The sequence below is a fragment of the Lipophrys pholis genome (genome assembly GCF_963383615.2).
Source record: "Lipophrys pholis genome assembly, chromosome: 5".
In the NCBI taxonomy this organism is placed as follows: Eukaryota; Metazoa; Chordata; class Actinopteri; order Blenniiformes; family Blenniidae; genus Lipophrys; species Lipophrys pholis.
The window spans coordinates 10955810-10974662 of record NC_137628.1 but is presented as its reverse complement, the minus strand read 5'-3'; the positions used below and the strand labels follow the sequence as shown (position 1 = coordinate 10974662).

The 18853-nt window shown below is 43.2% G+C and overlaps 3 protein-coding genes across 3 annotated transcripts in view; 1 reads left to right on the top strand and 2 right to left on the bottom strand.

Annotated features, from left to right (window-relative positions):
* Positions 1-1721: 1721 nt before the first annotated feature.
* On the top strand, positions 1722-2452 carry mrpl21 (mitochondrial ribosomal protein L21). The gene has a single exon (XM_080462852.1). The coding sequence runs from the start codon at positions 1728-1730 to the stop codon at positions 2322-2324; it is 597 nt and encodes a 198-aa protein (XP_080318978.1). The 5' UTR covers positions 1722-1727; the 3' UTR covers positions 2325-2452.
* Positions 2453-3658: 1206 nt separating this feature from the next.
* On the bottom strand, positions 3659-8732 carry cUnh6orf120 (chromosome Un C6orf120 homolog). Its single transcript, XM_080462853.1, has 2 exons — positions 8678-8732; positions 3659-6145 (listed from the first exon to the last, which is right to left on the bottom strand). The coding sequence occupies exon 2, from the start codon at positions 6109-6111 to the stop codon at positions 5554-5556; it is 558 nt and encodes a 185-aa protein (XP_080318979.1). The 5' UTR covers positions 6112-6145; positions 8678-8732; the 3' UTR covers positions 3659-5553.
* Positions 8733-10899: 2167 nt separating this feature from the next.
* The window catches only part of npepps (aminopeptidase puromycin sensitive), a 29031-nt gene continuing 21077 nt past the window's right edge, over positions 10900-18853 (bottom strand). Inside the window, exons 17-23 of the mRNA XM_080462843.1 lie at positions 17973-18192; positions 17287-17429; positions 15973-16029; positions 15772-15879; positions 14207-14362; positions 14084-14131; positions 10900-12432 (exon numbers count right to left, since the gene is read on the bottom strand). Of these exons, the coding sequence (XP_080318969.1) occupies positions 12286-12432; positions 14084-14131; positions 14207-14362; positions 15772-15879; positions 15973-16029; positions 17287-17429; positions 17973-18192 (879 nt within the window). The 3' untranslated portion in view covers positions 10900-12285. The remainder of the gene's footprint in view (positions 12433-14083; positions 14132-14206; positions 14363-15771; positions 15880-15972; positions 16030-17286; positions 17430-17972; positions 18193-18853) is intronic.

Sequence of the window (18853 nt, the reverse complement as noted above, 5' to 3'; positions counted from 1 at the left end):
GGAATTTTTAACACATATACCAAATAAAATATTTCCTTTATTAAGGTCACACTTGCAAAACAACCAGCTATGCTGGTCTACCAAAAAAGTATAACTAAATGTACAAGGAAAATATAGATGCAAAGAAAGAACAATTGTTGTGATCAAAGGTAAATCCACAACTCAAGAATCCATCAGAAGAATATATATCATGAAGTGTTGATCAAGAGATTCTAGGTCCTTGAATGCACCGTCTTATACAGTCACAACTATACTTAATTATTCATTTATTTACTCATCAATAAGATAAACGAATTTAGGATGATTTACAGTGATTCTTTGTTATTCCCTATTTCTCCATATCTGTCTCCAAAAAAATATGAACCTTCATAATGCACATATTAGTAGATTAGTATAAAACTAACACACTATAACATACAGTCCATAAGACATGATTATTTCGAGTAGGTACAAAATGAATCAAAAATCTTATCTAATCCTGCCCTAACTAATTTTTTTCAAATAAAGGAAAGACCAGTAAAAGGAAATCTTTTTTGGTCTAAATTTATGATAAATTATGTCAGTTTGTTTTTTTTTTGTTTGTCAGAAAACGCAATTAAAATAGTTACAGGTCATACAAGAAGACATGCTAGAAATATATGTCCTCAGGGCTTACTGCAGAGTTCAAGTTTTAACAGTGATTTTTACCATTACAATCACTTCTGAAATAATAGGTCCTTTTAATACAATAAATTAATCAGTTCCCTTGTACATTTTAAGGTCCACATCTGGGGTGTCGAAAACATTGTAGCTCAACGGCCACATACATCCCAAGTTCATCTTGAGTGGGTCGGACCAGTAAAATGCAGTAGTACCATAATAACCTTTGAAGTTAAACTTGAATTAAAAAATGGAAAAAACATGCAAACTCCACACAGCTGGGCCGGCCAGAATTTGAACCCATGACTTTCTCACTGTGAAATAAGAGCACAAACCACTGCACCACCATGCAGGCTTCTACCATATTGATCCAAGATATTTATCATAACCCATTGTAATCCATTATTCATCCAGGGAGAATCCAACAAGCTTTGCCTACCAGTGATAAAGCTATGTCTTCTTCAGGAATCTGAGGATGACTAAGATACTTTATTTAAAAATAAACTTTTGTTGATACTTGAACTGTGACTAAGTAATGCAATAGGTTGTCTCCTTTTGTTAAATCTGAATTGTAATTGTTTTAAGCTGTTAAAAACAATTAGTGGCCAGTATTGTAGGAGCCTGGTATAGTTTGTGTCATGTGAGTAGTTCAGAGCATGGCGACAAGTCATTTGTTGAATTGATTAAGTTTGGGAGAGTGTGGGACAGGCACGACAAGCAGAGGAAAGAACCATACAGTTGTTGTTGTTTTTACCTCACTCTATTTCCTTTATCTTAAATATATATTTTTGTTGCTAACATCCTTTTGTGGGGATTTTATAAAGAAAATGTTATTGAATTGTTTGGTGGATTTCTTTAGATTTTTAGCAAATGATATGATTTATTGAGGAGAGAAAGACTGGAACGTCAAGCGGTGGATTTGTATTTTTAATCAGAAACTTCACAATGCGCCTTGATAATGTAAGTGTTAGACATTTTTAATTCAAAATAAAGTTTGAAAAAAAATGTCTATGGATTTACTGAAAGATACGTCACCTGACCGTGAAGACTTCCGGCGCATGCGCAGTGTAATCTCCACTCCGTTAAAGATGGCGGCGTGCAGCGGGAGTGCGGCCCTGTGGAGGACATGCAGTTTGCTTAGGCCTGGACCCAGACACAGACCCCCGGGGCTCTTGTCCGGCTTTAGCCGCACTCAGACCTCCGTCAGCGGGGACCTGCTGCCCCGTACGTCGCTGTCCAGCCCCCCGTGGCCGCAGATCGCCCCAGTGTCGGCGGAGGAGGAGCAGAGGCGGCACGCCGCCGTGGTGAGCACCGTGAAACGACTGGTCGAGCGGCAGGACTACGGGCGGCTGTTCGCGGTGGTGCACTTCGCCGGGCGCCAGTGGAAGGTAACGGACCAGGACCTGATCCTGATCGAGAACCACATCGAGGCGGAGTGCGGGGACCGGATCCGGATGGAGAAGGTGCTGCTGCTCGGGGCGGAGGACTTCACGCTGGTCGGGAGGCCGCTGCTGGGGAAGGACCTGGTCCGGGTCGAAGCCACCGTGCTGGAGAAGACCGAGTCCTGGCCCAAAGTTCACATGGTGTTCTGGAAGAGGCACCGGTTCCAGAGGAAGAAGATCATCGTTCAGCCGCAGACCGTGCTGAGGATCAACAGCATCCAGCTGGCCCCCACACTGTCCTGAACTCACACCGAACTGCTCTGATTGCAGACCAAACAGGGACAAACCATCAGCTGTGCTTCTGATGCTGTAAATGTGGAGGATGTGTGAATTTATATTATATATTAAAGATTTTGTGTTTTCATCATGTGCTGAAGGATCTGGATGATTTTTCTTTATTTTTATGTTAAAGCGGGTGTCAAACATGTGGTCCGTAAGCCAAAACCTGCCAGGCAGAGAATCCTATCCGGGACTTTGTTTATTCCTTCGTATTTGTAACAGGAAGTAGGGATGCATTGATACCACTGATTTAAAGGACTACTGACCTTTAGCTACTTGTTGATAAGAAGTACTTGTTAAATGCCATAAATCGTTGTTTATACTTAAATTGCAAAAGATACAGGAAAGCTGTGTTGCCGCGAACCATCACCACACAGCCTCTGCATTGACACTGCACTCTCCTCCAACACCCTTGAAGGCTCCAGTATACTGTCTACAGTAAACACAGCATGGTGTAATGTCTATCTATACACTGAAGTGTGTGTACTGTATACTGAGGAACCAAACTCGCTATTGATTAGCGTATCCGTCATACTTTAATCATGTCAGTCTCGACTTTTAAGGTTACACTCAATGCCTTTCTATATAATAAAAACTTACTGCTAGAGTTGGTTCAGGACACCCTGCACCATTTCCTTAGCGAAGCTGCTATAGGTTTAGACTGCTGGAGGACCTACACTGAGCGTCTTTCTATTCTCACTCTCCATACAGCCACAATTCACTGTCATGAACAAATGATGGTTGTGGAACAAAGTCCTTTCCAGGATGTAACAGTCAGCATGTCTGCTGTTGGTTTGAAGGTCTTGCTTCTTATGCATTTACCAGTGGAGCAGAGTAATTACGCTCTGTGTGAGAGACGGGAGAATGAATATGGAGAAACTAGGAACACTCGTAACAAACAATCCAAAACTCACTCATTACTAAACTTTAGCTTCATGAGAAAGTTAAGCAACATTTTTTTGTTCTTGATCAAGATTCTGAAACTTTTCTGACACTCAGTCTCACCCTCCTTTCCACAGCTTGGAAAGTTTCACTGTTCATAGCAAAGCTAGTACATTAAAAAAAACTCCACACGTTAATTTTCTGTTTAGCAAATTAACTTTTTTGTTTATCTTTTCTCCAAACATTTCAACCACTTTATTAAAGTGGATGAGTGTTCACATGCTTCTTTTAAACCTCTGTCCAGATCAGAGCAGCACCCTGTCAAAGTATAAAGTTTGTGTTTGAGCGTACCTGTACCTTAGTAAAAAAAAACTCCCTGGACTGAGTCAAAAACAAACATCCATGAGACAACAGGTGCAAAAGAAGGTGTTTTTATTGTGAACCCTGACTGAGTGGTCTCTGAAAGAAGAGAGATTCCTCCTGAAGGCACTGCTCAACATTTCACTGAGACAACAGAGCTGGAGAAGATGAAATCAGGAGCGTGTCCAACAGGCGGAAACAGAAAGAAGATCACGAAGCAAAGGCGGCCGAGTCGTGTAAACAGGAAGTCACCGATCAGACACTTTACATTAGAACTCTAAAATAAAAAGTAAAAGTTTACATTATGCAGTGTGACACTCCAATACAGAAGCTAAAACAGTTGGAAATGAACCTTGTTTTTCTCATTGTGCAGCATCAAGTGCTTGTAATTTGACACCAGCCTCTCAAACACCACCAGTGATGTGTTACTACTGAACAGAAAAGTGAATAAATGAAGCAGAATGGGAGTTACGCTCATCATGCAGATCAGGCTGCTCACTGCCAGCTCACTCTGTATTCCACACACTTTCTAAAGCTGCTGTGTGTGTGTGTGTGTGTGTGTGTGTGTGTGTGTGTGTGTGTGTGTGTGTGTGTGTGTGTGTGTGTGTGTGTGTGTGTGTGTGTGTGTGTGTGTGTGTGTGTGTGTGTGTGTGTGTGTGTGTGTGTGTGTGTGTGTGCATTAATGCATATTGAGCATGCTCCTGAGGGGCAGCGCTGAGCCTTCTGGAACATTCTGTCCACCCAAACAGCAGCAGACAGGAGCTCAGTGATGCTGCACCCCAGCGAGGCTCAGTACCGCACATCCTCTGCTCTAAAAACGTGGCGTTCTACACGACGGAGCATCTCTCAAGACTCGAACAGCCCGGTGTAGTTCAGAGGAGCAGATACACTTTGATTTAGAACGGGGCAGTAAAAAGTTAGTAAGCTCAAACATTTTAGCGCAAAGAAACATATCCTGAAGGTCTCTGAGCTCTTACTGATATGCTTGCATCGAATACCAGTCAGTGTCGTGGACAATCTCACAACAGAAGTTGTTTTGCTATTGTGACCGTGCGCCGGCTTGCAGACTTGGTTGGCGGATCAGTCAGTGTGATGATCTGCAAACCAAGTCTGCAGCAGAGCTGCAAACGTTAAATTCAACCTCGTCAGTGACCGGCCGAGTTCAATGAGATGGAAATGAGAAGTCATTCACAGCTTTCAGATAACAGATTCTGTGAAGAATGAAGAGACACTTTCATGTCTAGTTAAATAATCTAAACACAACCGCTTGTAAAAAAAACAAACAAGCCCAAAGAAAGGACACACCAGGTCAAACCAGCCTCGTTCCAGTTTGCTGAGCAGGAGACAGTGAGTGTGTAAACTGGAGCGTGACTGTCATCAGTTTACCACAGTGCAAACACCAGAAACAGGGATGAGTTTGTGTTCATTACGGTGACGTCCGACAGTTTCTGTAAATTGAGATGCGCTCACAGGTTACAGCTACACCTGTTGGCCCTCACGCGCTCACCGTCTCCAGCTGATGATGTCTGTCAGCTCATCTCCAGGTGATGTGAGTCATCATCGTTTTCATTTTCATTTGATTTGAATGTTCACAGCTTTTCCACAAATATCTGGAGTAGAACAGAGCTGCTTTACTCACCCGGTTACCGCCACTCTCAGGAGCAACAGCAACATGTTAAGGCCAAAAAGGCTCATGCCTGATGACCTGTGACCTGTGCTCAGGAGGACGGCACATCTAAACTCGTTAATTCTTCCCCTTCCGGTCGCCAGCAGAGCTTTTCACAGGCAACTTCAGCACAGTGATTCACAAGTTTAAATCTCATTTTTACTCTTGTTGATCAAAGAGCCAGATCTCTTCCTGGAACGTGAGGAAGAACATCTTACCCTGATAATGAGAGGAAATCATCTTTTTTAATTCGTCGCTAACCAAAAACAACTTTCCTCTCAATTTTCAAAACAGAATCTCCAGAACAATCTTGAGGAGTCCGATCAGAATGGTCCAAAAGATGGACTCTTCCTCCTGAAAGTCCTCCTCTGCTGCCTGAGTAGATGTCTTTCCACCTCGCCCGTTTTCAGAAGCGTACGAGCTCCTCTCGAACGGGTCCTGTGGCACTGCCTGATCGTAGAACACGCGCATTTCGAACTCGCTCTCCTGGTAAGAGGGGTGGCCATAGATGGCGATGCCCACGGGCCTGCTGAAGTCCCCCGGCACCACCACCACGTCCTGGCCGCAGGTGACCGACTGCAGCTTGTAGAAGTCGAAGCTGGGGTGCAGCGTGTTGTCCGACACGTACAGGTCAGCGTCTCCCGCCAGGCTGCGCATGTGCAGGATGATCCGGCCGTCGTGGTTGAGGCGCAGGTAGCTGTAGTTCCCCGCCCCGATGTGGCCCTGCACCACGTGGAGCAGCACCCAGTCCTCGGGGACGCCGTCATCCTCCGACAGGCTCAGGAAGCTCCACGCCTGAGACAGCAGGAGGGCAACGAGCAGCGCGCTGCGGCTCAGCGTCATGATGAAGGCATCGGTCAGTTGCTCCCTGGACAGCCTGGAGGACACAGCGAGGCAGAGAGCACATGTTCAATCCTCCCAGTGTGGAAAATCATCACTAATAAGCACTCCATGTGAGGAACACATAGCCACATTGATATATTTAAATCCCATCCATCCTCGTCTTAGAAGAACAGCTCATCATGATAATAACTCCACAAGACCTACTTCCATTTGTCTGAGTTTAAAGCTTAAAAGCTTCAGGAAGTTATATGTTGAGACTGAATGGTGGGAGCTGGGATGTAAAATTTAGCATTAAAAGTCTGACACAGACTGTAAATGGAGACTTCAAATGGGTCTGAATACAAACAATAATTTCAAAAATGCTTTGAAAGTCTGAATGAATATTTGAAGAAATTGAGTCTGGAGGAACATTAGCAGTGTGAGGCTGTTAGACACTTCAAGTTTAACCTTGTAACTTACACTTCTTCTCAGCTCTGAAAGCAAAATGCAAAACCAGGTTTGGGGGACAAAAGGAAAGCAGTGGAAAAGATGACTCAAAATAAAGTGAGACACCAGTAGCCTGTTTGTTCTAATTGAGTTCAGCACTGGCTGCTGTTGTTACAATCAGCTGTTTATTCATGAGCAGGACGAGAGAAGAAACCTACACTAGACGACTTCACCTGCAGCAGAACGTTGAAGGATTGCATGTGAGCGCAGCAAGAAGGATCTGTGTGTGTATGATTGACTGATTCATCCCGCCCACAAAAACAAGCCGAGGAGGTCTAACCAGAAAGCTCAGTCAGTACTGATACACACAGAAGCAGAGCTTCATCATCAGAAAACAACCCAGTATGTGATAGATAAAAACAGTAGACATTGCCTCATACTAACAAAGAATTTCGAACAGAGGTGTCAAACTCATTTTATTTCAGTGGCCACATCCAGACCAGTTTCATCTCGAGTGGACTGAAGAAATGGTGCATTAAAAACCTTAAAATTTATTCTTTCTCTTGGTGGAGAGTATAGGTCAGAGGTTCTCAATTCCGGGCCCCGAGGGCCGGTGTCCTGCATGTTTTTGCTCTCTCCCAGCTTTAGCGCACCTCGATTTGATGTTGATGTCATCGTCTAGCTTGTAAAAAAGCCAAGTAACGAGCCCCTTATTGGATTCAGGTGTGTTGCAACTGGGAGAAACCTAAAACATGCAGGACACCAGCCCTCAAGGCCCGGAATTGAAAACCCCTGGTATAGGTGATCAAAATGTCTATATTTTAACAAATCCAAACAATTACTACAGTTATAATCTCAATGTAAACATGAAGCCACTTTTAATGAAACCTTATGGAGTGTTGTGTTGTGTCTGCTTCTCAAGAAATTTCTTTAAAAAAAACCAATGCTTTCTTTGAAATTTTTACTATTTCGTCTGTGTTTTGTGGGCTGATTTTGGCCAATAGGCCTTATGGTTGACAGTTATGGCAATAGGCCTTATGGTTGACAGCCCTGATCTAGAATGACATTATATAGTTACTGCTGATGCCTCACATCAAGGTGTGGACATTTCTGTTTGTATATTTTCCGGCATGAAGATGCTTTTTTTTTTTTTATCCAAGAAGGCTTCCTACCTGACCACAGTAATATAACTCCAAAGAACTGCAACACTGATCTAGATTTAACTGATCTGGAGAATCTGGAGGCTGTCGTCAACAGGGAATATAATAAACAATTCAGAAGAAGTGAATAACGCCATCAAAGCAGGCAGAGCTTGAGAAGTTATTAATATTATAGAATAACATGTAGACAAACACTCTTCAGTTCAAAACAATGTAGTGAAAACATGAATCTCAGAGATCTGGGCCTTGATACAGGGTGCAATGTCCTTTTATTTTTAGTGTTTGTAACAGGTGCTGACAGAATGAATTTACTTTGGGATAAATGAATCAATTTGTCATGGGCTCACAGGTTGATCTTCAAGTCACGCTGCTCTGTTGGAGATAGTCCATATGCAAATAAGTCCGAGGTTAACTCCCTGTAAGACTGGTGTGATATTAAGACAGATGACGCTTCCTGTGTTGTTCCCGAACACTTCGACTCAAAGTCCTCCAACAGAGTTAAAAATAAACCGCTGGCCCTCCTGCCCAGTCCGACCTTTGATACGAGGTAACGCTGACTTCACTGAAAACGACTCCACAGCTTTGAAAACGTTACGATTTCAACGTAAACACAGTTTGTAACGTTACACATCAACATCTGTTGTTTCATTCCTTCTGCTAACAGCTACCAGCTAACCCAACAGTTAGAAACCCTCAACAACCCACCCAAGGAGCCCCCACCGCAACGTTAAACGTCACACCGTTAAATAAAAGCCGTGTTTGCTCAGAGTTTGATACTTATTGAGCTTCCGGATTAGCTTCTTAAAATAGTTCGTTAGCGTCGAGAAGCTAATGCTGCAGCTCGCTTCTTCAGCCTGAGACAATGAAGTTACGGAAATGAGGTTGTGAGTGATATCAATTAAAACTCAATGTACAGGTTATGGCTGGACAATTTAACGTATTAATACGACATAAAAGGTTAAAAGTGGTTTATTACTCACTGAGCTGCCGCTTCTTCAACATCTTCACAGCAAAGTTCACTTCTTCCCCGCTTTACTCCGCGTCGCTGCAGCAACGAACCGAGAAACGGCGCCAACGGAGGTTGTGTGGCGGAAACCGTGAACTACATACGTACGGACAGTTCTTTTCCAGTCGAATTCTTTCACATTCTAAAGATTTTCTAAAGCTTAACATCTTGATTCTCTTCTCATCAGTCTTTTTGTTCATTAATTTAAGTCCCCAAACTGAATCACATCTGTAGCTTCAATTTGTTCTCATCTTTTTTTTTTTTTTCACTTTTTCTATATACCAACATTTTATTATTATAATCATTTATTCTTTTCGGTGTGAAAGCCTGTTTTTTATGTATCTCCTCAAAACTTAACTCAATACAGTAAATACGGTAGTATAAGCTAATACTATATGTGCCATTTAAAAAAAAACATGTTAATTCCAGACATGTAAAACTACGGCGCCCCAGATTGGACAAAGAGAAGAAAAAAAACACGTGGGAATGACGTAATTAGTCGAATTGCGTTCATTTTGTTGTTCTAAATACATAGGTATAGAACCTTTTTTTGAACGACAGGTAAATGCAGGCCTGACAGATCGGCCACGCCCCCTGCCACCCGGTGGGCTCTGGAGGATGGAATCCGAGGTGTGTGAGAGGATGTAGGCCTATAGGTCTATACAGAGATAAGTCGTTCCCTCAAGTTAATGATGCGAGGGAATGAGATAATTTAATTTGTGGCCACAAGTTACTATCTCATGACCACAAGATAGTAACTCGTTCCCTCATGTTATTAAATTCATGGAACGACTTATCTCGTTCCCTCTCATTACTTTTTTCCCCTCTATGGCCACTCAGGGGCTCAGTAGATTTCAAAGTATCCATAACAGTAAATATTACAGGGATGAAAAAATATAATGCGAGGGAATGAGATAAGTCGTTCCCTCAAGTTAATAACGTAAGTGAACTCCCTGTTAGACTGGTGTGATATTAAGACAGATGACGCTTCCGGTGCTGTACGATCTCTAGGCCACAAGGTACTTGGTCGTGCCCATGGATTAAATTATCTTGTTCCCTCGCATTATTAACTTCAGGGAACGGCTTATCTCCTTTCCATTCACTATATATATTTTTTTTCTCTATGGCCACTTTGGGGCTCCGTACTCGAGTGACTGTTAATTATTATTATATAGAATGAGTGCCACACGGGTCTGCCCCTTGCTGTGTGGCGTTTTGCCTCACCAGTACGTTGGTTTAATCCCACAGTCCGAAAAACATGCTTTTGAGGTTAATCTTGGACTTTAGATGAACCTGTGTGAATATCTCTCTGTGGTGACTTGTACTTGGTTTTCACAGCCCAAAGTCAGCTAAGATCTGCTCTGAATAGATCGAACATACACTGCCATCTAGTGGCTGAAAGGAAGACCTGTCTTTATCTTCAACTAATGAACTAACCACACTTTTTTTCATCTTTTTAGGTGAAATTTCTTTTATCCCCACATTGACCCGCACCATTCCGAGGATGCGGAGTTGCAGTCACATTACAGCGCACGGGAAGCTGATGGGGGTCAAGGTTCATGTGCAGGGACCCACAGTGGTGGGATTAAGGGTTGTTGGCCAGCATGGCTTGGTTTGTAGACCTTCCATCCCCAAATCTGAAGGTTGCAGGTTTGATTCACATCTCTACATGCCTAAGTGTCCTTGGGCAAGACACTGAACTCCAAACTGCCTGGGTGAATGCAGTGTTTATTGAGTGGTTGGAGGGGCTGATGGCGCAGTTTGGCAGCCTCCCTTCTGTCAGTCTGCAAAAGGGCAGCTTTGGCTACATACATAGTTTACCACCATGGAGTGAATGAAAATTGCAATGTAAAGCATCTTTGAGTGTCCTGAAAAGCGCTCTATAAAACTCATGCATTATGATGATAAATCCAGACCTCACTGCTCCAACTGATCATGAATATCAATGAAGTGCCACTTTGCTTGCTGAAGTAAAATTGACCTAAAATGGATCAAAACACTGCAATATAATCTGTTTGGTCATCAGATTCCTGCCAATAACATTTAACCTGCATCCATCAGCCACTGAAGCAGGAAACATCCGGAAGGGACAGACTCCATCAATTATTCCATTATTATGAATTATTGTGTCAGATAAAGCAGCAGCATTTTACAGGCTCTAACACAGACAGACAGACAGACCCCTCCACTGATTTCACACGGTGCAGTTCCAGAATCCTTTTTCATTTTAATGAACACCAACTGTAGTTTTTTAACAAAAAAAAAAAGAAAGCAAAACAAATGTTCCAGACTGAACGGGAAGGTGTGGAGAGCCTCAACAACACGTCACACAACTTGGTCGATCAGTTTAAAAAAAATAAAATGAAAAAGAAAAGTAAAAACAAACCACATCAAATTGTAAATTCTATATAGATATACTCGCTCAACAAGTCTGCATAATCTGTCACGTTAGATACAACTGACGCTCACATGGAAGTCACCTATTGTCACCACTTCAGTGTTTTTTTTTTTTTGTTTGTTTGTTTTTAAGATTTAACCGCAAACAGGTCGACCCAATTTAAGGCTTCCAAGTCCGACAGGCGAATCGGAGCGGATCCGCGGTGGGCGGACCCCCGGACCCTTCTGAGGAGGCGTTTCCTGATGGTGCTTCAGAATGAAAAGGCCCCGGTGTTAAGTAGTGCTGTGATCTCTCTTTTTTTTTTCTCTTTAATATAGAAGATTATCTCAACATTTAAATAAATCACTGCAGGATGTCTTATAAAAACGCGCCTGGATCTTCATCTCATTGCAGGCTGCGGGTTCGAAGACGGGATTAAATATGCGGATGGATGATTTGATGTTTACAAACTGACGGAGAAGTGTGTGGGAACAGGTATCCATTCACTTTTCTGTTAATTCATCTCAAAGAAAAAGGAGAGAAAGAAAAAGAAGCTTGCGTTACAGAGTTTACAGAGTAGTACCATGCTGGCGCTGCTGGCCTCATCCGAACCCTTTCTGGAGGTTCAGTGCTGTTGGAAACTACGATGCACGCTACAGTGGTTAGCCCCCATTCTGCCCCGGCGCTGGATCATCACGCCGCAGGGGGAGTGTGTGTCAGGTCTTAACTGGGGGGTGGGTTGGACAAAGCAGCAGAACGCAGAAACTCAAACTTCATGTGACTGATAGTAGCGGTGGGGGGGATAGGGAAGGGGGGTTCACAGTTTTCTCAGCTACGACGCAGAGGTTGTTGGGGAGTGTGAACAGTGTTTTTCTATGGTGCAGCGCCAAGGACAGAATGAAGAAAATAAAGAAAAGAAGTTTAACTACATTCCTGGTCTGACTGAAATGGATTTTGCTTGTTATAACATAGAAAGAGTCTGTGTTTCCAATGTAAATTCTTGGCTTCGCCTTCTTGTCTTCATCGTACAGTCTTCTTCAGAGAAATGAAAGCCTGTTGTTAACGCTCTGCTCTCCCACTCTGGGCTGAAGAGGGGAGGAAAGGAGGAGGGAAGAAGAGGGGGGACAGCCATGACTGCTGGGAGGTCCGCGCTGAGAAGGATCGGGATTGGGGGGGGGGGGGGGGGGGTATCGGCGGGGAGCGGCTCAGACAGGCGGGGCTTTGCGCTGCAGTAGATACTGGTGGATGTCGTCTGCGTCGCGCTTCAGCCAGGCGGCGTTGAGCAGGATGTTCTCACAGCACTGCTGCACGGTGCGCTCGGCCGCCGGCGCCGGGTGGCTCTCGAAGAAACTCTGCAGGCACACGAAGGATTAAAATGGATGTCAAAGAAGAAGCAGGACTGAGTGAGCCGCCTCCCTGCTCAGGAGGCTGCAAAATACAACATTTGATGGTTGGGCTGAAGACTTTCATTTGATAAATCAGTTGGAGCTGGTTCAGGACACCTTGGACCATTTTCTAGTGAAGCTGCTCTACGTTTAGACTGCTGGAGGATCGACATTGAGCTTCTCTCTGTTCTCACGCTACATGTTTCACTATGACATGTCAATGACATTTGTCTCTGCTGTAGGCTGTGCGCTCTCGTTCTCGGCTCATTCTGAGTGCTTCTTTCTATGGAGGCTTTATTGGTGAGAAAAGGTTTGAGCACTTGTAAAAGTGGAATTTGTAGTTGTGTACCCGTAGAATTTTTTTCTCTCCACAAATACAACACCACAATCACATCTTCACACATTCCTAATTACAGGTGCGCAAATCCTTTTTTACAAATCACAGATTAAAAACTGAAATGCTCACATTTCTCCTCCAATTGTTGCAGTAAATTTAGTGAAAAGTACATTTGTGCACCTGTATCAATGTGAAGTTCTTCCCCACGAGTCACAGATTCTGTTTTCTTCCAACTACAAATCAAACATCGCAGCTCCCCGCTGAGATATCTGGTGAAAAACTACCTGTGTGTTCAGTGAATGGAGAAAAAGGCGGTGCTTCCCTGGTTGACGGAGTTCACAGCTAATCAGGAGAGGATTGTTTTCTGTACTGCGTCACGATAAAGGTTCTTCCCGCTTGGAATCAACACATTCATTAAATCAACAGCCGCAGCGAGGTGTTGTCTTGTTAGCCATGTTAATAAAAAACTCCTGTCACTTCTTTCCTCCGTTTCCACAGCAAAACAGATAAAAGCTCCTTTCTTCTGATTGGCTGTGGGACTAAATACCTTTTTCTTTTTTTTTTCTTTTTTAAACCTGCGACTTGTAAAAAAGGATTTGCGCACCTGGAATTAAGAATGTGTGAAGATGTGAGTGTGGTGTTGTATTTGTGGAGAGAAAAAAATTCTACAGGTACACAACTCCAAATTCCACTTTTACAAGTGCTCAAACCTTTTTATTCTTTAACAATAATACCTCCATATCTATCTCACTGCACCCATTTATGAAAGTGTCTGTTCTGCCTGCGAGGTGATTCCCAACCTTTCACTCTTCACTGGAGACCTCAGTTTACCTGGAAGAACGACTCCCTCTCTGATCTGCAAAAAGTGTGGCGAAGCCAAACAGGAGGAGACATTGTGACTCAGGCAGTCTCGGTCCTCTCAGACCTCTGACGCTTCCCTAAAGGGTCTCAGACCTCAGGTTGGTCATCAACGTGTGAAACACAGCCGATGCTCCACTTCTAAGGCCCGCTTACACTGAAAACGAGGAAGTTAGCATGCCAGGCCATGAGTTGACACTGTTGCTTATTTTTTGTAATGTTTTTGGAAAATTTTCATGAATTCATGTTTGATAAAAGATTCTAAAACCTGGCTGAACTGTGTCAAATTTATCAATAATATGACTGTAAACTATAAAAAAAGGTAGAGTTTCTTTCTGCATGCTGACAAAGTTCACCTGAAAACTTCATGTTAAATGTGAGTGTTTTTTATTCTTAAGTGAAGAGTTCTCCTGTGACACTCACCTTCACTTCAGCAGCCATTTTATCAATGGCGAATCCATCGACTGTGAGCTGCAGACACACAAAGACAACAAACGTGAGCCGGAACACTCAGATCAGAGCAGATGCTTCATGGTGTTCCCTCACCTTGATGAGCCGTGATATGAGGAAGCCTCCCTGGTAGCGGTTGTAAAGCTCCTCCCAGTTGTCCTTCACAAACTTCCAGGCTGCTTTCCGGCCTTGTTTACTGCTTCCTGCTACTCCTCCAATTACAGACACGGTGTCCTGTGGACGGACCTCTTCCTGTCGGGGTGAAGACATCAACGTGTCACCAGATGAGACTGACAAACATGTCTGCCGTTGACCCGATTGAAGGGTGAAGTTTCCACTACACCACAATGAGCAGTGGCCTCCCGTACACACTGAAAAGGCTCCTGGAGCCTGATAAGCTGTACGATCACACATGGTGAAGACCCCACTGGAGCCAAACCTCATTCAGGTTTGGTTTAATAACTTCAAACATCTGCAGCTCTCAGGAACACCGACATACATGTGGAGAAACTTTGTGCAGAATAAAACAGGAGACACATTAACGTGGCTGCTCATGTTGTAATGATCTTACCACGGACTGAGACAAAGGACTGCTCACTGTCCTGGTCCTGTGGATCTCAGTGCTGCATTTGATACTATTGATCATAACATCCTACTACAGAGACTAGAACATATCATCTTGGTTAAAGGTTCAACACTAAACTGGTTTTGATCATATTTGTCTGACAGGTTTCACATTGTTCATGTTAATGACTTATCACCTCACACTGAAGTTAAACATGGAGTTCCACAGGGTTCTGTCTCAGGAGCTACACTTTTCACCAGATGCTTCCTGTAGGAATATTATCAGTAAACCCCCATTCATTTCCATTGTTACGCAGATTACACACAAATCTCTTGATAAGTGAAACCAGATGACACTGATCAGCTTGTTAAACTAGAAGCTTGACATAAAAGCCTGGATGAGCTGGAATTTTCTGCTTCTGAACTCAGATAAAACAGAAGCTTTTAGTTTAGAATTCGGCCACAATAATCCAGCCTTCATCATCGGCAAATTTTAGTGTCGAGGATGTTATGATGCAGATTGGATGGCGACAGCTCTCCATGAAGGTAAAAAGTGATACGAACTGTATCATGTCTGTTTTGTCTGCTGAATGAATCTGGTCTGGAACAGGAAACCACGAATATAAAACACTGCAGGCGATCTTACAGCAACTGTTAACAGATCTGCACAACCTGTAGCGGGATAGTTTGAGTTCTCCTCCTTCCATCTGTAATCTGATCTATCCTGGATGATACAATCTGCACAATAGCTCTTTTTTATGAGTCAAAGCGAATTAAGTTATTTTCATTACATGCCGAGTATACAGAGCGAACCTGATCATTTTACACTTTCAGTCAGTGTGGTGTATCGTTTTCACTTGACATGACAAAGGTTCACAGTTTATCAGATTAAATGAGAGAGATGTGTCTATTCTGATTGTTCTTTTAGGATTTTATCAGTGAAACTCCGAACTCAGATTTATAAGGCTGTAGACAGATGTGAATTATAGCCAGGTGATCATGTCCTTCATTAAAATCTGCTTACACGCCTGCTCGTTAAAAATGGGCCTTTTCTCTGTGTGGGATTTCATGTGAACTAAACGGACGGTGTGATGTACCGAGAGGGCGAAGGCGAGGACTTTCTGAATGAGGTCGGGGGCAGAGATGGCTCCGAGCACTCGCTCAATGCGATTCTTCTCCTCCTGCATGTCCGCCTGCTTGTGGAGCTGCGAGAGGAGAGAAAGCGATTGATCATTAACCAATCAGAGCTCAACCAGTCGGATCTGCTAGACTCTGGTCCTCGTGTGGAGATGTTTTACCTTCATCATTGTTTCCAGTGTGGCGCTGTCCCCATGCTTCAACACTGTTAGATACACCTGGTGAAAACACACAGACACACACATGAGCACAGAACTCTGACTGAACTGGGTTCTTTCAGTATAACTGCACTCGTGATATAAAAAGTCCTCCAGTTCAGGCCGTTTCCTGAGGTCACAATCTGCTTCATACTTTGACTATATAGAGCGACTCTGTTCTGTTCTATTGGTCTCTGTACACCATAGGGACATTGCTGACATCCCTGAAAAGCCTCCAATGCAGAGCTTGGGGCAACAAAGGCTGTTTGTCTCTAAATGTACACAAAGCCTCACAGGTGGGGCCATTTACAGATTGTACGAAACTCAATAATGCTTCAAATGGAGCTATCGGACATGCTCCAATTTACTGAAAGCATTAATTGCATCACATGCAAATTACATGACTGATAATTAATCAATAATTCAATGAATTGCAGCCTAAAGTCTGATGTACAGAGAAATGGAGATCTTTCTTAAACAAGTCATAAGGGATCATAATTTGCAGTTAAACACCTCATATGTAGACTCAGGATGGGCATTACAATTTTCAGACATGTTTAAAAGTCTTCAATTTACAGGGGCATTTAAATGGTCAGTCTCATGCTGGATGCCCACAGCACTTGACGCAAATTTTAACAAAAAGTTCTGGTGAAAAATACAGTGGAAAGTCCAGAAAACTTCTACAACAGTTGCATTCTGCATGATTTTTTATGAACTCCCCCTGACAGCATGGCTTTGAGGCTACTTTGATAGCAACCAGGTAGCTATCTTTCATGGTAGCATCACCAATATCTCAGCTCGGGTCTCAGCGCTGTCTTGTGTCTGCTACTCTTAAAGAAATCCGTTTAAAAAAAATCTTTATTTTTTTTTACAGTTTGCTTGGTGGTTTGGGCAGATTGGAGCCTCTTGCGGGTAGGTTTTGGCCCACGGGCCTTATGTGTGACACCCCTGTCGTACTGTAAATTAAAAATGCTCTATATGTTACATTAAACCACAAAGGAAGGTAAAACGGTAAAGGCACAGTGAATCTGAGTAAACTCTCAAACAGTCTTTAGTGGGTTTGTGTCAAATTAATTCACAGAATAATCTGTTACTCATGTTGAAAATGCATTGAGTGCTGGCGACAATCTTACACAAATCACACAACTCAAGTGCCAACAATGTTTTGCTCTGTCCATATTTTTTACTCTGATAAACGCATGGAAACGGTGATAATAAAATGAGACGTGGCGAGGCGCTCGAGATAGAGATAGAGTGGTAACAAGCGGTCTTACTCACCGGGCTCCTGAGGTCTGCAGGCAGCACCTGCTTTCCTTCCACGTGGTCTCTGAATCTCCGCCGGGCCTCCTCCAGCGTGGGCTTGTGTCCCGCCTTCCCCAGCTTCCCCAGAACCAGACTTCTGAGTAGAGCGTCCAGGTGACCTGCAGGGAGGTCGTCATCCTCAGGTCAGCCTACTTCCTCCTCAACTAGAGTTCACTTCCTCTTTTAACTCCTTCAGCTCAGTCGGCCTCATACAGGAGGTGTACCAAGGAAAGAAACCACTAACCTTAAATCATTTAAACCAAAATAGACACACAGGCTTAACAAATTTATGTTACAAGCCAAGAGTTCTAAGCAATATCGGGGTATAAGCATGTGGAGCATAAATTACACTTGGCATTTAGTACTCATATCGGCAAGTAGCTAAATGTTAGTACACATACTTGTCTTTTTAGAAAAAATGGAATCAGTGCATCTCTACAGCGACAAACAGCTGCATGAAATGTTTTCTGGTCATTATAACAGGTTAAAACTACAAACTGACTTTTGTCGAGTAACCTGCACAACACGTGAGAAGTTAGAAGATCCTTCATGTAAGGTGGATGTGATTCTTCTGGAAAACCTTGACATTGTGTAAATGTATCTAAGATGGAAAACCTGACCTCCGTATCCGGAGGACAGCCACATGATGTTCTCCTCCTCACCTTCTCCGGGTCTGCTGTCCCAGGCCAGCTCCACTCCGATGGGGGTGAAAAGGTCCCGGATGAACTCCTGGATGTCCTCGTGGAAGTCGGTGTGTGAGAGCAGCGAGGACAACACACCGAGGTTACAGCTCAGGTCGCTCCACACTGTGTAGTTGGGCTCGTTGACAAATGCCTCCATCAGCTTCAGCACCTCCACCGTGCTGATCATTCCTGCACGAGACTGAGGCGGAAAACAGGAGGAGCTAGTTTAAAACGAAGACTGAGTGATCGTGTGAGCGCAGCCATGAGCAGCAGTAGCAATCCAGAAGCTAACGTGTCAGCAGTCTGAAGGATTTTAAGAGATGACAAAAACAGTTCAACGGCCAGTTTAAAAAAAAATAAAATTGTGTCACAACGCAAAGAATATAAAAAAGGCAATAAAAGAAGAGTGTTCATGTTTAGTGAACTAATTATACTTTATCACTCAGCAATTGTCGACATGGAGGATTTAGTGAAAGTCAAGGTAATGATCAGACTTAGTGTAACTGTAAATATCTTTTTATTTAGGATGGTACTAGAATATAAATGTGTTGCATTAAACCTGCTAATACAATAGCAAGGTATCGAAAAATGGTTTTAGTAGAGAAGCAGCCAGAGAAACTGGAAAGTGTGACTCATTCAACAAGATATAAAGCGCCGTGTGATTATAAAAGTCAACAGAAAAAAAGTTATCGTGATGATTGATTAGACGCATCTGTAGAAGAAGTTTCCTGGTATTGAGCACTCTGAGGAGGACTGAGTTGAATGAAGCAGTTTGTGGATCAACATCTTCTTATTTACCACCATGTAAATAAAAAGTTTGTTCAGACTATGTAAAAAGACTTCTGCCCATCCTCCACACA

Coding starts and splice junctions, on each gene's coding strand:
- mrpl21 (XM_080462852.1), top strand. CDS start 1,728: ATGGCGGCGTGCAGCGGGAGTGCGGCCCTGTGGAGGACATGCAGTTTG.
- cUnh6orf120 (XM_080462853.1), bottom strand. CDS start 6,111: ATGACGCTGAGCCGCAGCGCGCTGCTCGTTGCCCTCCTGCTGTCTCAG.